The sequence below is a fragment of the Trachurus trachurus genome (assembly GCF_905171665.1).
Source record: "Trachurus trachurus genome assembly, chromosome: 9".
NCBI lineage: Eukaryota > Metazoa > Chordata > Actinopteri > Carangiformes > Carangidae > Trachurus > Trachurus trachurus.
In genome coordinates this window covers 7,882,724-7,897,124 of record NC_139895.1, presented here as the reverse complement: position 1 = coordinate 7,897,124, position 14,401 = coordinate 7,882,724, and the positions used below count along the sequence as shown (strand labels likewise).

Below are 14,401 nucleotides of genomic sequence, written 5' to 3'. Positions count from 1 at the left end.
TTTGAAAAAATGCGATGGCTTCCACGCATTGAAACGTGACCTTTGGCTTCTTATCCGATTGCATGGTCACGTTTTCTCTGGAGGGACTGCTAAGCTTAAGGGCCACTCTCCTCTCTCAGCTTCTCTCTGGAGCTCTAGCAACAACAGGTTAGTGTCAGCCAATCAGAAGAGAGGAGGCTATGAGCGTCTCTTCTGATTGGCGGACTGTTTCTGACTGATCCAATAAAAAATAGAGAAGATTTCATAATAAAACACTCAGAGAAACCAAATCCTGCAAGTGTTGGATGGTGGGTCCAGGTGGTGAGGGGGCGGGGCTTTGTTGTGACATCACAAAGTGACAGGAAGTCCTGACGGCTGGTTTTAAATACAGGCTGTGTGCATTTCTCTGTGGACTGAGGCTTTGATACTTTCACAGTATTAATAGGACCTAGAGCTGATCTATAATCAAAGAAGATGTATAGAAATCTACTTGTAGAGAATATGGGACCTTTAAGAAGACCACTGAGTGGATCTTTTATTGCGTTTGTCTCCTGAGGAAAACCCAGGCGCTGAGCTAATTAGAGTTCAATAGAATATGATGCACTGCTCTTTGTGGATTCATTATTATGAGCTTCATCACAAAGCAAAGTTGTGGTTTTTGTTATTTTTTGGTGTTTGGCATCGAAATAAATCACGTGAACTCGTCTGCACAGCAGGATTTTCAAAAGAAGACCTCTGTGTCCCAACGCCGACACACTCATCCTCGTTTTGACACCTCAAAACACGAGTTTTTTTGAACTTCTTCAGTTTTTTCGGGGGCGAGGAGCCGACAGTGACTCAGAAGAGAGCGTGAAGCAGAAAAAGTAGGACTTCTTTAATAGCTTCATCTGTAAATCCGCTCTTTGTTGCGGCGACATGTCTAGACAGGGTGAAGTCGGCGTCGAGAGGACGAGGACCACACAGCTTCTCTCTCTCCTCCGCTCCGTCTCTTCTTACGCCTGTAACTTCAAATAAAGATGATGCCCCACTTTGGTTCCTCCTCTCCCCTCTGAAGTTGCTGCTGCTGCTGCTGCTGCTGCTGCTGCTGCTGCTGCTGCTGCTCCGACCCGGAGAGAAACCGCTCACAGAAACGTTTTTATTCTGTTTTCAGCTGCACAAAAAATCACAACGAAGCCACTAATTGAGAGACATTAGAATCTTTTTTCCTGTGCTGTAGCTACGACTCTGGTTAACGCTGCTCTCCTCTTCTCCGTATATGTTGGAGATGCAGTATAACGAGGGAAAAAAAGGAAAAAAAAAGCATGACATGGGATAATAATGTGGAGTATAAATCTGTCCCACAGGAGAAAACGCTCATCCAGCCTGCAGCACTTATAACTCCAACACACCTTTTTTTTTTATGTGCTTCAGAAAAATGGTAACAACGCCATAAAGCAGAGACTCTGAGGACACAAATCAATACCGTTTCAGTTTTATATTCAGTTTTAGTCTGTTCGGTCAATAACGCCTGACGCCTGAGTTATCTTATCTGTGCTGTGGAGCCATTTGTTTGGGCCCCCACCTCCCTCCCTCTCCCCCCCTGCTGGAGCCGTATCGCCTGCAGAGTGTTGGCAGGAGGAATGCTGATGCATGTTTTGTTGTAAAGTGATGTGGCATGAAAGGTGTGAGATGTGAGATGACAGAGAGGAAGTTCATCTTTCTTCTTTCCTCTCTCTCTCTATCTCTCTCTCTGTTGATGTTGGCTCGGCTTCAGAAAAGCATCGTATGAGTCACCTGGGCAGATGCCATGTTCAGGAGATTGGAGTGTAACTTCTATACGCTTTGCTTTTTCTTTTTCTTTTTTTTAAAGAGGTGAAGCTGCTCTGGAGGCAGAAATAATAATCTCACTGTCTGAATTAAATGTCAGCTATTCAGAAATATGCAAGCAGAGAAAAAATAGCTGTCAGACACACGAAGAGAGATCAAAACATTTTTCCATTTAATTAAAGTATGGTTTACGGTGTAGTAGATATATATAAATATAAAGGCCTGTTCTCCTCACGCAAAGAGAAATGTTGTACTACTTCTACTCTGCCAGACTGTCGGTCTATGCAGAAACATGTCCACATGTCATTATCAGACATGACTAATCCCAACGATTGAACGAGGAGGTTTTACGTCTTTACATCCTGAAGATGAAACCAAATCACCGTCACAGCACATTTGACATTTGTGCCACATGGTTTTCCATAAAATGCATGAAATAGAAACTGACACTTACTGTACACACACTACTCACACAAAGTCAGGGATAAGTAGTTGGCTTATTTCAGAATAGACCTCAACTGCACTGTAACCTTTACACTTGACTTTCCCTAAACTTTTGAATGCACATGTCCAACTGTTCAATGTTTCAATGCCGTTGTCTAACAAGGTGATTAACCACAAAAAATCACGGCAACAACAAAGTGTCTGATCCATGAATCCACCAATGAATGTTCTGGTTCAGTGACAGTAGTGTACATTGAGATGAAGAAATAACCATTCCATACTTCTACCTAAATATCCTACTTTCATGATACTATAATATCACTGTAGCATTAACTTTTTACATTTGACAATATCCTGAACCTTCCCATCCTTTTAGTGGTGTTTATGTAAAACAAGAAAATCAAAAAGAGTTTATTTCCCAGTTTCCACTTCCACAGAGCAATACAACAACATATTAGGGTCAAAAACAACAACAACTACCACAAAAACAAGCCGGAAGAGTGGGAGGTAAAAATCCCTCTCTGAATTATTTTCAAGTTGCAAATGTATATGAAAAAAAAAAAAAGCGAGATATCCTAAGACATTTTAAAGTCCGACATTTAAAAAAAAAAAAAAAAAAACTTGCAAAACAAAAGAGAATTTGTTGGACTTCTAACCTAAGTCACTTATTATGCATCAAACCTGCAGTGGCCGATGTTACCAAACTTTACTTTTCAGTTGCATTTAAGATGAAGGAAATACTCCTTATTTAGTGTGAGTTTTACAATGTCAAAGAAAATGTGTGTTTTCTTCTTGTAGAGTTGCGTCTTTCAACTTGTCAAACTCCAACCCCTCTGACAACACAACACACGCCTTTGACCGTAACTTAATAATTCACACACTCCCTATCAACATATTGAAGTCTAACAGGACAAAATAATGAGGTGATTACATTTCATATCCAGTAGATAAAAGAAACACACCTGCTGTTATTTAACCCTGAGCCTCGGGACCAGAGGAATAAGCTCAGACACTGAATCGATGACTCTGATCCACCTGCAGCTCCAGTGATTGCACCGATCTTCTTCTCTGCAGCCGAAGCATCAGAGTTTTATAATTTTCTCCTCTTCTTTACAGCGACATCCATATTTGAAGCTCTGTTTACCGTCACGGCCGCACAAATGGGCTTTATTGGCCGAGCGTGTGAACTCATATGAGGAATCTGATAACTTTCATCTCACCTATAAGAAACCCTTAATACCTTTTATTAAATTCTAAAGTCTCGGGACAGATGTGGACGAAGGAGGCGGCGAACGACCACCAGACTGGAGACTAAACTGGGTTTTGGCCTCAGGGCCACGGGGGCGACTCTGCTGGTGTAAGCAGAGTATCATCTTCTGAAAACTAATAAACCTGCAGCATGTCGGGTGTTTTTTTTTTTATTTATGTTTTATTTCATACAGTTGAAAAAGCACTAGTCCAAAGAAAGTACAAAGGATGAACAAAACTATGTGAGCAGGGTGTGGAAACAGAGTTAAATATACAACGGACCTGTGTCCACGGGGCAGAGAGATAAATATATTTAAAAAGAAACATCAGAAGTTTATATCCTTCCTGTTCACTTTGAGTGTTTATCCCATGAGCACTTGCTTTAAAATTCACATTGTTCCAAGTGTAGTTGTAACATTATTATAAAATATTTATCTTTCATTTCAAAATTTGTGGGTTTTTTTCTTGCATTTGTCCTTTGTATTGATTTTTTTTATTTAAACATGTTCATTGATTTTCTGACTTTACAACAAGCAAACAATATGTATGAAATGTGCTTTTCAAATCAATAACAACAACATAAAACACAAGACAAAAAGTAAAAGGGTTTACATACAGTAGGTACAAAATAAAACAAAAACGACAGCACATCCACAAAAAAACAAAAGGCTCGTCTACATAACATTCACATCAGCAGTTATGTATTGAAGATTTGCCAAAAAGCAAAACCCCTCATATGCAGTTAAAGCTATATAGTATATATCCACCTTTTTCCTAACGTCAAAAACGTGTGCCGGTTTTGCTCTTCTGGTGGAATTTCATGTTTACGTTTCCATGGTTTCGGTAGTTGCGGTAAATGCATGGATTTTTTTTTTTTCAATGAAAATCTGTAAAACGCATGGATCATCACGCCAGCTTTTAACAGTAGATATCACACAAATTGACATCCGTGTTAAAAGCCAGCGTTAATAGATCCATGTGTTTACCGCAACTATAGGTGCGTTTCCATCAGCTGTTGAGATGCACATCGAGATGTATCGCATCAGAAAATGATGATGGAAACGCCGTGATTCGAATTAAAATCCCCTGATTCGCACAAACTGAAATACGCTCGCTATGGCCGGGTTTTGGTTGATTCGAATGGGATGGAAACAGCTGTATGCGAATCAAGTGTGACGTAGCGCACTTTCACCCCATCTGCTCCCGTGTTTGCAGTTCACTCACAAGACAACATCAGGGTTTCCGCTGTCACACAACAATTAGGCTAATTAATTAATTGTGGCACCGCCACGGCAAAATAAAAGCCCCCACACACCTTCATAATGATGTTACTGCACTTCTTCATAGTTCCTCCTCAGTAAAAACAACATTTATCAACCAGCGCGTCCAGCGTTTATCATTAATAAAGTCTGTGTCAGCCGCGACTCGCAAAACCGTAGACCATAGATGACGTTCGGAAACTTGTGGATATATTTGCCTTTGCACGTGTTATACGATATTCAAGCAGCACTTTTCTCCGCCACTAATAGTTGGACTTGTCTCATTCTGCTTGATTGTTAAAACAACTTTTAAAACTCTGCTCGGCTGCACCCGGAGCTCTTCAACAAAAAAAAAAAAAAAAACCCTAGAAAGTCACATTTTAAACCCAGATCTTATTGTCACTTTAGTTTCATATCCATCTGTAATCCCTCCTGTCTTCTTCTCATTAATGTTAATCCCACACTAAGACAGACAAAGAGGTGCTTCTGTGCTCTTATAGCGCCTCTTCTCTTCTTTCTATCTATCACTCTAACACCTCCTCCTCCTCCTCCCTCATCATCCATCTCTTTATCTGCTCTCCTCACCTGCAGAGCCCTGTTGTTCTCATACACCACTGTAGATACTTATCTCCTCCCACCACCACCACCAGCAGATAGCAATCAGATAAATAAAACCACATTGAGGTGCTTCTTATTGTCCTGCTGACTTTAGCCCCGCCCCCTCCTCCTGTAGACACCACATAGCGTATTCTTGCTTTTCCAATTGTCCTTCTTCCTCCAGAGGAGCAGTTAGTCGAGTTTGATTAGTGCAAATTATGACCAGACACCTAGTATTTCACATCAGGCTCGTTAAAATGTCACTTTTTTATGGACTTTTATTCCGTATAATCATTCTTTCATAAATTGCTCCTCATCGTCTTCTTCTTGTTTTACTTTGTTCGGCTTTGAAGAGCTGCTCTCGCAGGCACGGCAGAGTTTATAGATGTTTTTTAGACAAGTAAATATGGATTGGAAAAGTTTTTCTTAATAAATGAATGGATGTGGTGGAAAATTAGGTTTTTATTGTTCAAATATTCCACAACCACATTAATGATAAATTCATTCATTACCTCTCTGGCTCTGTCCTCGGCAAAAAAAAAAAAAAAAACCCAAACAATGAAGGCCGAGGTTTTTAAAAGTGGCTTTTGTCTCGGATTTAAAAAGTATTTTGTCATTTCGAGGTCCTTACATCGTCTCTACAGTAATGACTTTGTTTTAAATGTAATGTTTGTTTCAGGGTTAGTTTGACATCAAAGAATCTGTGACTTATGAAATAAACAAAATAAAACAAAAAAAACATTAAAGCACCGATGTTTTTCTTTTTCTCTTTGAAGTGTTGATCCATAAGAAGATATATATCTGTGGTTAAATAAATAGAGCAGATTTCAGGTAAAACAGCAAATCCAGCAAAGAGTTGGATAGATGGTGGGTTGAGGTGAAGGGGCGGGGCTTGGTGGCTGCTTTGTTGTGACATTACAAAGTCACAGGAAGTCCTGGCAGCTGTTTTTTATTTTGTTTTTAAGGCTCAGTTTCTGAATACAGGCTGTGTGCATTTCTCTGTGGACTGACGCTAATTAAATAAAAGGTCATGTTTATGTCGCAAATGTTATCATGTAGTTTATCTGAAGTGTTGGTCCATAAGAAGATATGTTATTTAGTGCTTTTAAGAACCAAAAACCATCTCAGTGTAGTCTTCCAACTTCTCTCTAAAGCTCTAGTAACAACAGGTCGGTGTCAGCCAATCAGAAGAGAGGAGGCTCTGAGTCTCTGTTTCTGATTGGCTGACTGACTGAGATTTCAGAATAAAACACTCAGAGAAACCAAATCTTGCAAAGTTGTTGGATGGTGGGTCCAGGTGGTGAGGGGGCGGGGCTTCTTTGTTGTGACATCACAAAGCGACAGGAAGTCCTGACGGCTGGTTTTAAGGCTCAGTTTCTGAATACAGGCTGTGCGCATTTCTCTTTGATACTTTCACAGTATTAATATAGAACCTAGAGCTGCTTTATACTTAAATAAAAGGTTCAAGTTTATGTCACAGAGTAAAAACACTGAAGCAGCTTTAAAGCTCTTTACATCAGAAACAGTGCGTGGTGGTGTAGTGTTGCAGGGTGTTACCTAACGCGACTGATGTTGGCTTGATGTTCGTCTTTGTACAGTTTAATGATATGAAATATAACCCTCTCTTCCTCTCTGTGTGTGTGTCCTTTCCTGCAGAGTGTAGCTCAGACTGCCAGCGCTGCACAGCAGACCTGCAGACCGGCGTCGGAAGCATCTGCCTGTGGTGCAAACAGCCCAGGACCTGGCTGCACGGCGACCACTGCGTCCCCCACTGTCCCCAGGGACACTACGGCTGGCACGGAGTCTGCATGAGTAAGGACCGTCGCTCCTCCTGTCTTTTTTTTTATATAACAGCATACACTCACTGCAAAAACTCAAAATCTTTCCAGGAATATTTGTCTTATTTCTTGTCAAAATGTCTCAATTTTAGTCAAAACTAATCTCTTTCCACTTAAAATAAGACTCATCACCTAAAATGTACTTGTTGTTAGACAGTTTTCACTTTTCTAAAGCTCATTTTTAATTGAAATAAGTTTTTTGTGCTTGTAATTAGAAAGAAAAATTGCTCCACTATCAGATTTTGAAAATATGCTTGAAAAATGTGTCTAAAAACAAGCTCCTTTTTAATGTGAAGAGTCTTATTTTGAGTATAATGGGATTTGTTTTGACTAGAAATGACATTTTGACTAGAAATAAGACAAATATATTCTTGGTAAGATTTTGAGTTTTTGCAGTGCATCAAGGTCAAGAGGTCAAGCAGCCGCTGCTGCTGAATGTAAAATCCCATCATGACTGTGATGTTTTATTCATCAGGGTCATGTCTCCTCCCTCCTGTCCTTCACTTATCTGAAATGTTAAAAGAGACGTTCTGCTGTATAAATAAACATGTTGCCTGACGGTGCGTGGGGGAGATATTTTCAAGGAGTGGAGTCTTTTTTATTTTATTGTTGCCGTGGAATCGATTTCACACAGTGCACATGGTCACAGGATGTGGAAGGAAGGACTTAAGAGAAAACGTCTTGGAGTGAGATACACTAACTGATTTGGTAGCGTTGCCCGGCAGCAGCAGCAGCAGCAGCAGCAGCAGCAGCAGCAGCAGCAGCAGCAGCAGCAACACATCCAATCAAATCCTCACATCTCCTCCCAGCTCACTGTCGATGTTTGGAAGCTCAGTCGTAAATTACGATTCACACACAGATTCAGAACAGTCGCAGCAACAACAACGACGACTGTGAGCAGGAAAGAGATTTTAGGATTTGGGAGGATTTTTTTTTTTTTTTTTACAAATGTAGAAACTGTGACTGTGGAGGAGAAGTGAGGGGCAGGAGAAGGCAACAAACAAATAGTGTGTCTTTCTCTGTGTAGCCTGCACTTCTTTGCAGCACAATATAATGAAGTGCACTTAGTTGTGCAGTGTGCAAATTTCGACAGGGTTGTACCGTCTCCAATCAAACACTGCCGCTGCGCACTTACTGGAAATGACTCCACAGCTGCTTCTTCTACTTTTTAAAGGCTGATTACAACCGGCTGTTGGAGCCCTATCGCCGGCACTTGACAACGCCTTTTGCCGATCAAAACGAGCTATTAAGTTGTGATTTATTGTGTTATTATTATTATTATTATTTGAGTGTTTTAACGCCGGTATCAGCTCTGTCGCTGCAAATCAACCGTCGCTATTTGAAAAGTGCTTCCGCTATGTCACTAAGATAGCGGCTGTTGAGGGTGGAAGCGATCCACACGCAATTTTCTGGCCGTTTGTGTGCGCTACTGCTCAGTGTGAACGCACTTATTTACTCAAAATATTAAGTGTAAGTGCAGAAGTGTGCGATTTGGGACACACTAAAATACTTTTTTTTTTTTCCGTTGTTATCATTGTTATCATAATAATGATATCATCAATGTCCTTATCATCGTCGTCATGGTGATTATCATTCCCATCATAATCGGCTTCATCGTCAATAACAAAATCCTGTCCATCATCATCATCATCAGTGTTGACGTCATTAACATCATCATCATCGCCCTCATCCTGATCTTCATCGTCATCATTATCATTATTACCATCTTCAGTCTCATCATCATCATCACAATCTTCATCATTATCAACCTCATCATCTTCATCTTCAGCGGCAGCATCATTATCATCATCCTCATCATATAAAACTTTCATCAGCCTCATTTCCATCATCTTCATCTTGCTCATTCTTATCTGTAACCTCTCATCATCATCATCATCATCATCATCATCATCACCATCCCTCCGCCCTCTTTGTCCTTTCAGCACTCATCATCTTTAATTCTCTGTATTTCTCATCTTCATCATTATCCTCACTGTTGTCCTCGTCTTCGTCCTAATCATCATCATCATCATCTCCTCCGTCATTATCCCACTCCTTTTGTCCTCGTGCTGATAAGTTCTGCCACATTTGAAGAGACATTTATTGGTTTCCATCTTTAATTCTCACGGTTGCGGCCGTGGAGACGATGAGGAAGAGGAGCAGAGCAATCAGAGAGTGATTAGTCTCCTGACAGAGATCAGTCAGGCTCATCAATATGGATGTTTAACTTTAAACTGGAGAAAGTGGCTGAAATCTGAATTTAGACATCCTTCTTTTTTATTTTTTTTTATTAAAGCAGAAGTAAGTGATATTTTTGTGTTAATATAAGTCTTAAATAGTTATATCTTCTGACAGCAATCACTTATATAGAGTGTTTGGTCTGAAACACGGGTCTCTCAGTCACTCTGCTCTGCTCTGAGCTGAGGAGAAAACATTTATCGTATCCTACAAGTGTTATCCAATGAGGAGAGAGAACGGCATGAAGGGCTGTGTGTGCAGCCAAGGGATCCGCCTGAATGTGGTGACGTAGGGACGAGGACCAATAGATCCATGACGAGGGCGGGGGCTGCTAACTCCATCGGCTGACAAGACGTTATGGTGCGTTCAAGGCAACTCGTAACTCGTGTTTTTCCGACCTGTGAAGTCGTACCAGTTCAATCTGGTGCGAGTTCACGGGTCGGAAGTTACGAGTGGCCGTTATAGTGACTTTCACCGGTAAAACAGGTCGGAAAAACACGAGTGGGTTGCCTGGAACGCTACAAAGTCGTAAGTTGTGACTTGAAGCTGTAACTTACGGTTTCAAAAGCCTGCCTGGAACGCAGCATTAGCCAAAACGACCGGATCGCTTACTTCTGCTTTAAGGACTTAATATTTTATCAACTTTCATCAAACTTTTGGGATTTAATTGTGTTTTTATGTTTAATTCTGCATTATTTTCAAGTGTCAAGTGTTTATAATCCCGGTTGCATCATGTTTACATCACTTCTTTCTTCATCCTATTTTCATTATGTCATGTTTTTTTTTTTTCCCAGGATGCCATGCGTCATGCGAGGCCTGCAGTGGGGCGGGGCCTCTCTTCTGCACCTCCTGTCCCGCCAGCAGCGTCCTGTTGCCGTCCGGCCTCTGTGCCCCCAGGTGTCCCGTTGGTTACTACGACAACGGTCACAGGGTCTGTCAGGGTAAGTGCAGGGGGGTAAATACACTCTATCTGTATCTTTTAACTTTGATGTGTGGCAAGCGGGACTTATTTTTTTGTAAGATTTCTACATGTTTTATCGAATTGTCATGGTGTAATGTTTGTATGTTTTTTTTTATGATACCTGCCTTAGGACAACGGATGAAATTTAGCAACTGTGCTAACTCCGGCATATTTATATTGATGCTTCTCGCTGATATATTGATTAATGTGCATTGTCCTAATCAAATAAATGAATGTTATTGTCATTGTATCACAGAAATATACAACAAAAGTACTTCTCGTGTAAGGTGCTTGTAAACATAGAAATGAAAAGCATTCAAATACTGCAGCAGCCATTCACGCATATATGCAGAAATTATACATTATACATCTCGGCTCATTGCACATACCCAGAGATGTGACTGTGCACAAACTAGTAGTCTACTTGCCAACAATGAGTACCCGGAAATGTTGAGTACCCCAAAGTTTTATGTTAGAAATATATAGTATGGGTCCCCAGTATTCAGAAACTGCCGGATGCTAACTTATATATATTGGGCAATTAGCACAATTGACATAATTAGCATAAATTAGCATATTTTGATATGAAATTCAAAATGGCTGTCTAAACCGGAAGTGACCAGATGAAATCCATCAAAATCGGCCCACTGGCGGTTAAAATCTGGTCACTTCCGGTTTAGACAGCCATTTTGAATTTTAAAAATGTCAGAAATGGATTCAGCATCATCAATAACCCCTAAAACCACTCCAATATTGCCCAGATCAGCCAAGTCAATTTTGTTGAAATAATAATTAATTTATGCTAATTATGTCAATTGTGCTAATTGCCCAATATATATAAGTTAGCATCCGGCAGTTTCTGAATACTGGGGACCCATACTATATATTTCTAACATAAAACTTTGGGGTACTCAACATTTCCGGGTTCACAATGGGGCCCTATGGGCTGGCAAGTAGACTATAGTGACATGTCAGAGGTTGCAAATTGCTAATTATGAGGTGGACAAAATAAGAAATAAAAAACTGTAGTTCTGCATTTCTACAGTGGAGAAAATACACTCCACTAAGTTTGCCCCACCTACAAAGAAATGGATGGTCTATAGTTTTTTTTTTTTTTACATTTTGTATGTATATATATAGTATTTCTGACTGAAATTCCTGCAAGCTCAGTCTCCTCATGTTGCCTTGAAAAACATCTAAAGCAATGATTGTGAGACATTCATTCAGCCCGACACACAGTCTGCCACCTGGTATTCAAAGTTCATTTCACTCAACCTTCGCAGCAGCTTCTGTAACCAAAAAAGACCTGCTACGGTGCCGAGTTCCTCCAAGGCCGAGTCATTGAGTTATAGATGCGCTGGTGTTTTTTCCTTCAGATAAATGCAGCAGGAAAATGTTCAGAAACACTTCACTGAATGCTGCAGACAGAATTTACTAATAGAACATTTACAGGAATTTACGAATATAACTTGTTTTATGCCTTCTCCTTTTAAAGCAGATATCAGTGGAATGTTTTTGTTAATATAAGTCCTAAATAGTCCTATTTTCCGTCAGCAATCACTTACATGAAGTATTTCAGCCTAAACACGAGTCTCTCCGTCACTCTGCTCTGCTGTAACCCGAGGAGAAAATTTTCCTTGTGGGATACAAGTGTTATCCAATGAGGAGAGAGAACGGCATGAAGGGCTGTGTGTGCAGCCAAGGGATGCGCGTGAATGTGGTGACGTAGCACGAGGACCAATTGATGCCTGACAAGGGCGGGGGCTGCTAACTCATGGTGCGTTCAAGGAAACTCGTACTTTGTGTTTTTCCTTCCTGTGAAGTCATACCAGTTCGATCTGGTACGAGTTCACGGGTCGGAAGTTACGAGTGGCCGTTATAGGGAACTTTCACAGACAACAGGATGGTAAAAACACGAGCTACGGGTTACCTGGAACGCTACCAAGTCGTAGTTGTGACTTGAAGCTGTAACTTACGGTTTCAAAAGCCTGCCTTGAACGCAGCATTAGCCGAAACGGCCGTGCAGCTGATATCTGCTTTAAATATGTTCATTAAATATCCTGTTGTTGTATTTCCTATTGATTCTTGCAGCTACAATAATGATTACTCATTTTGAAAACAGTGTGAAGACATCAACAAAATCACATTATCAAAGTGTTCTTCAAATTTCAATCGATCAAATTTTATTTATACAGCACCTTTCAAAGCAAATAAATGCCGTTCAAAGTGCTTTACATTTTGATTGAAAAAGTATATACATATATACAGTATAAGAGGTGAAACAAGAAAGATTGATAGATTGATAGATTGATAGATTGATTGATTGATAGATAGATAGATAGATAGATAGATAGATAGATAGATAGATAGATAGATAGATAGATAGATAGATAGATAGATAGATAGATAGATAGATAGATAGATAGATAGATAGATAGATAGATAGATGACATGGAGACTAATGCACGAAGATTAAAAACAACAATAAAATATAACAATAGTAAAAAATAACAACTTTTAACAACAATAAAATTCAATAAAATAAAATGCAGGATAAAAATATAGGGCAAAATATGAAAAACACACAAAGAAAGATAACAATAAGAGAGAAAAAAGTAATAAAATAGAAGAATTTAAAACTGTAAAATAGAATAAAATCACTATGAGACTATAACATAAAAGCCAGATTAAGCCTCGCTCAGCCAGAACTTGGAAGATATCAGGTGCTGATGATCGTGTATCTGATTCCCTCCTCCTGTCCTGACCCTCGTTTGTCGGCCATCTTTGTCTCCGTGCCAACAGCGTGCGACAGCCAGTGTCTGACCTGCGACATGGCGGGGGTGTGCACTTCCTGCCTCGACCCGGCCAAGGTGCTGCTGTTCGGAGAGTGTCAGTACGACAGCTGCGCCCATCAGTACTACCTCAACACCACCACCCGAGCCTGCAGAGGTAACACACATACACACACACACACACACACACACACACACACACACACACACACACACACACACACACACACACACACACACACACACACACACACACACACACACCACTAGATTAACAATGAGGATGTGTAGTGCCTCCTTTTATGGCGTTCATTTATTACTCTCCATCCATATTGCGCGTACAGCAGAGTGCTACATCCAGTTTATGGGCCTCCATCGATCATGTAATAAACTGGTGGGACCAAATATGCAAATCCTAAATATTGTGCGTGGCGTTTTAACTCACTATTACATCTTCGCGTGCACGGAGATTTTGATGAATGAGCCTCAGAGGATCCGTGTCCTGACTGAATAACCTGTCTTTGCTCCCTTTCCCTCCTTCTTCCTATATACTGTGCATATTGTAACTGTGTTCATATATTTATTCACCCACTAACCAGCTGAATCTTGAGTCCGTGTTATTGCCAATTCACAAATAAGACCTGCGGAAAAATGCGCTTATGTGCTTATCTCCGAGAAAAATGACTAGAAGAGAGTTTATAGGTCCAGGATTTATCCGCGGTTTCGCCCGGCTGTGTGTGTTTGTCACGCTGGGTTAGCGCTGATATCCGCTCCTAATTCACAGAGAAGCCGTTTAAATGTAAAAGCCAAAACGTCACATCACATCACAGACTTTTCCCCTTTATCAGCGAGTTAGTTCGGTGTAATGAGATCTTCTCCACATCTCAGAGGGGGGAGAGGAGCACTTCCCAGGTCTGTTACAGGATTAGCACCTGAGCTAACAGCTAGCGGCTCGATGCACTGTTTGATTTCCCGTGAGGCAGCCAGCCATGCAGCTACCGTAGCAACTGGCCTCTCCACAGGTGGTTTTTACTCCTCCTCCGGCTTCCTCGGCCTGTTACCTTCCTGATCCACTGAACCCTGGATGAACCCGGAGCGTTGGAAAGCAGCTGCTGCTCTCAGGGAAACTACAGTAACAGGGCTTTGAGGAAACCTCTGGGACCTTTCAGAGAGAGAGAGAGAGAGAGAGCGAAAGAAAAAAAAAAAAAACAACCTCTCAGCATTTCTTCCTCAGCCAGC

At 40.7% G+C, this 14,401-nt stretch overlaps 1 protein-coding gene across 1 annotated transcript in view; it reads left to right on the top strand.

Annotated features, from left to right (window-relative positions):
• The window catches only part of fras1 (Fraser extracellular matrix complex subunit 1), a gene marked incomplete at its 5' end in the record, with an annotated part of 337,050 nt that overhangs the window by 191,051 nt on the left and 131,598 nt on the right, over positions 1–14,401 (top strand). The window contains 3 exons of the mRNA XM_083979904.1: positions 6,990–7,145; positions 10,204–10,350; positions 13,173–13,319. Of these exons, the coding sequence (XP_083836030.1) occupies positions 6,990–7,145; positions 10,204–10,350; positions 13,173–13,319 (450 nt within the window). The remainder of the gene's footprint in view (positions 1–6,989; positions 7,146–10,203; positions 10,351–13,172; positions 13,320–14,401) is intronic.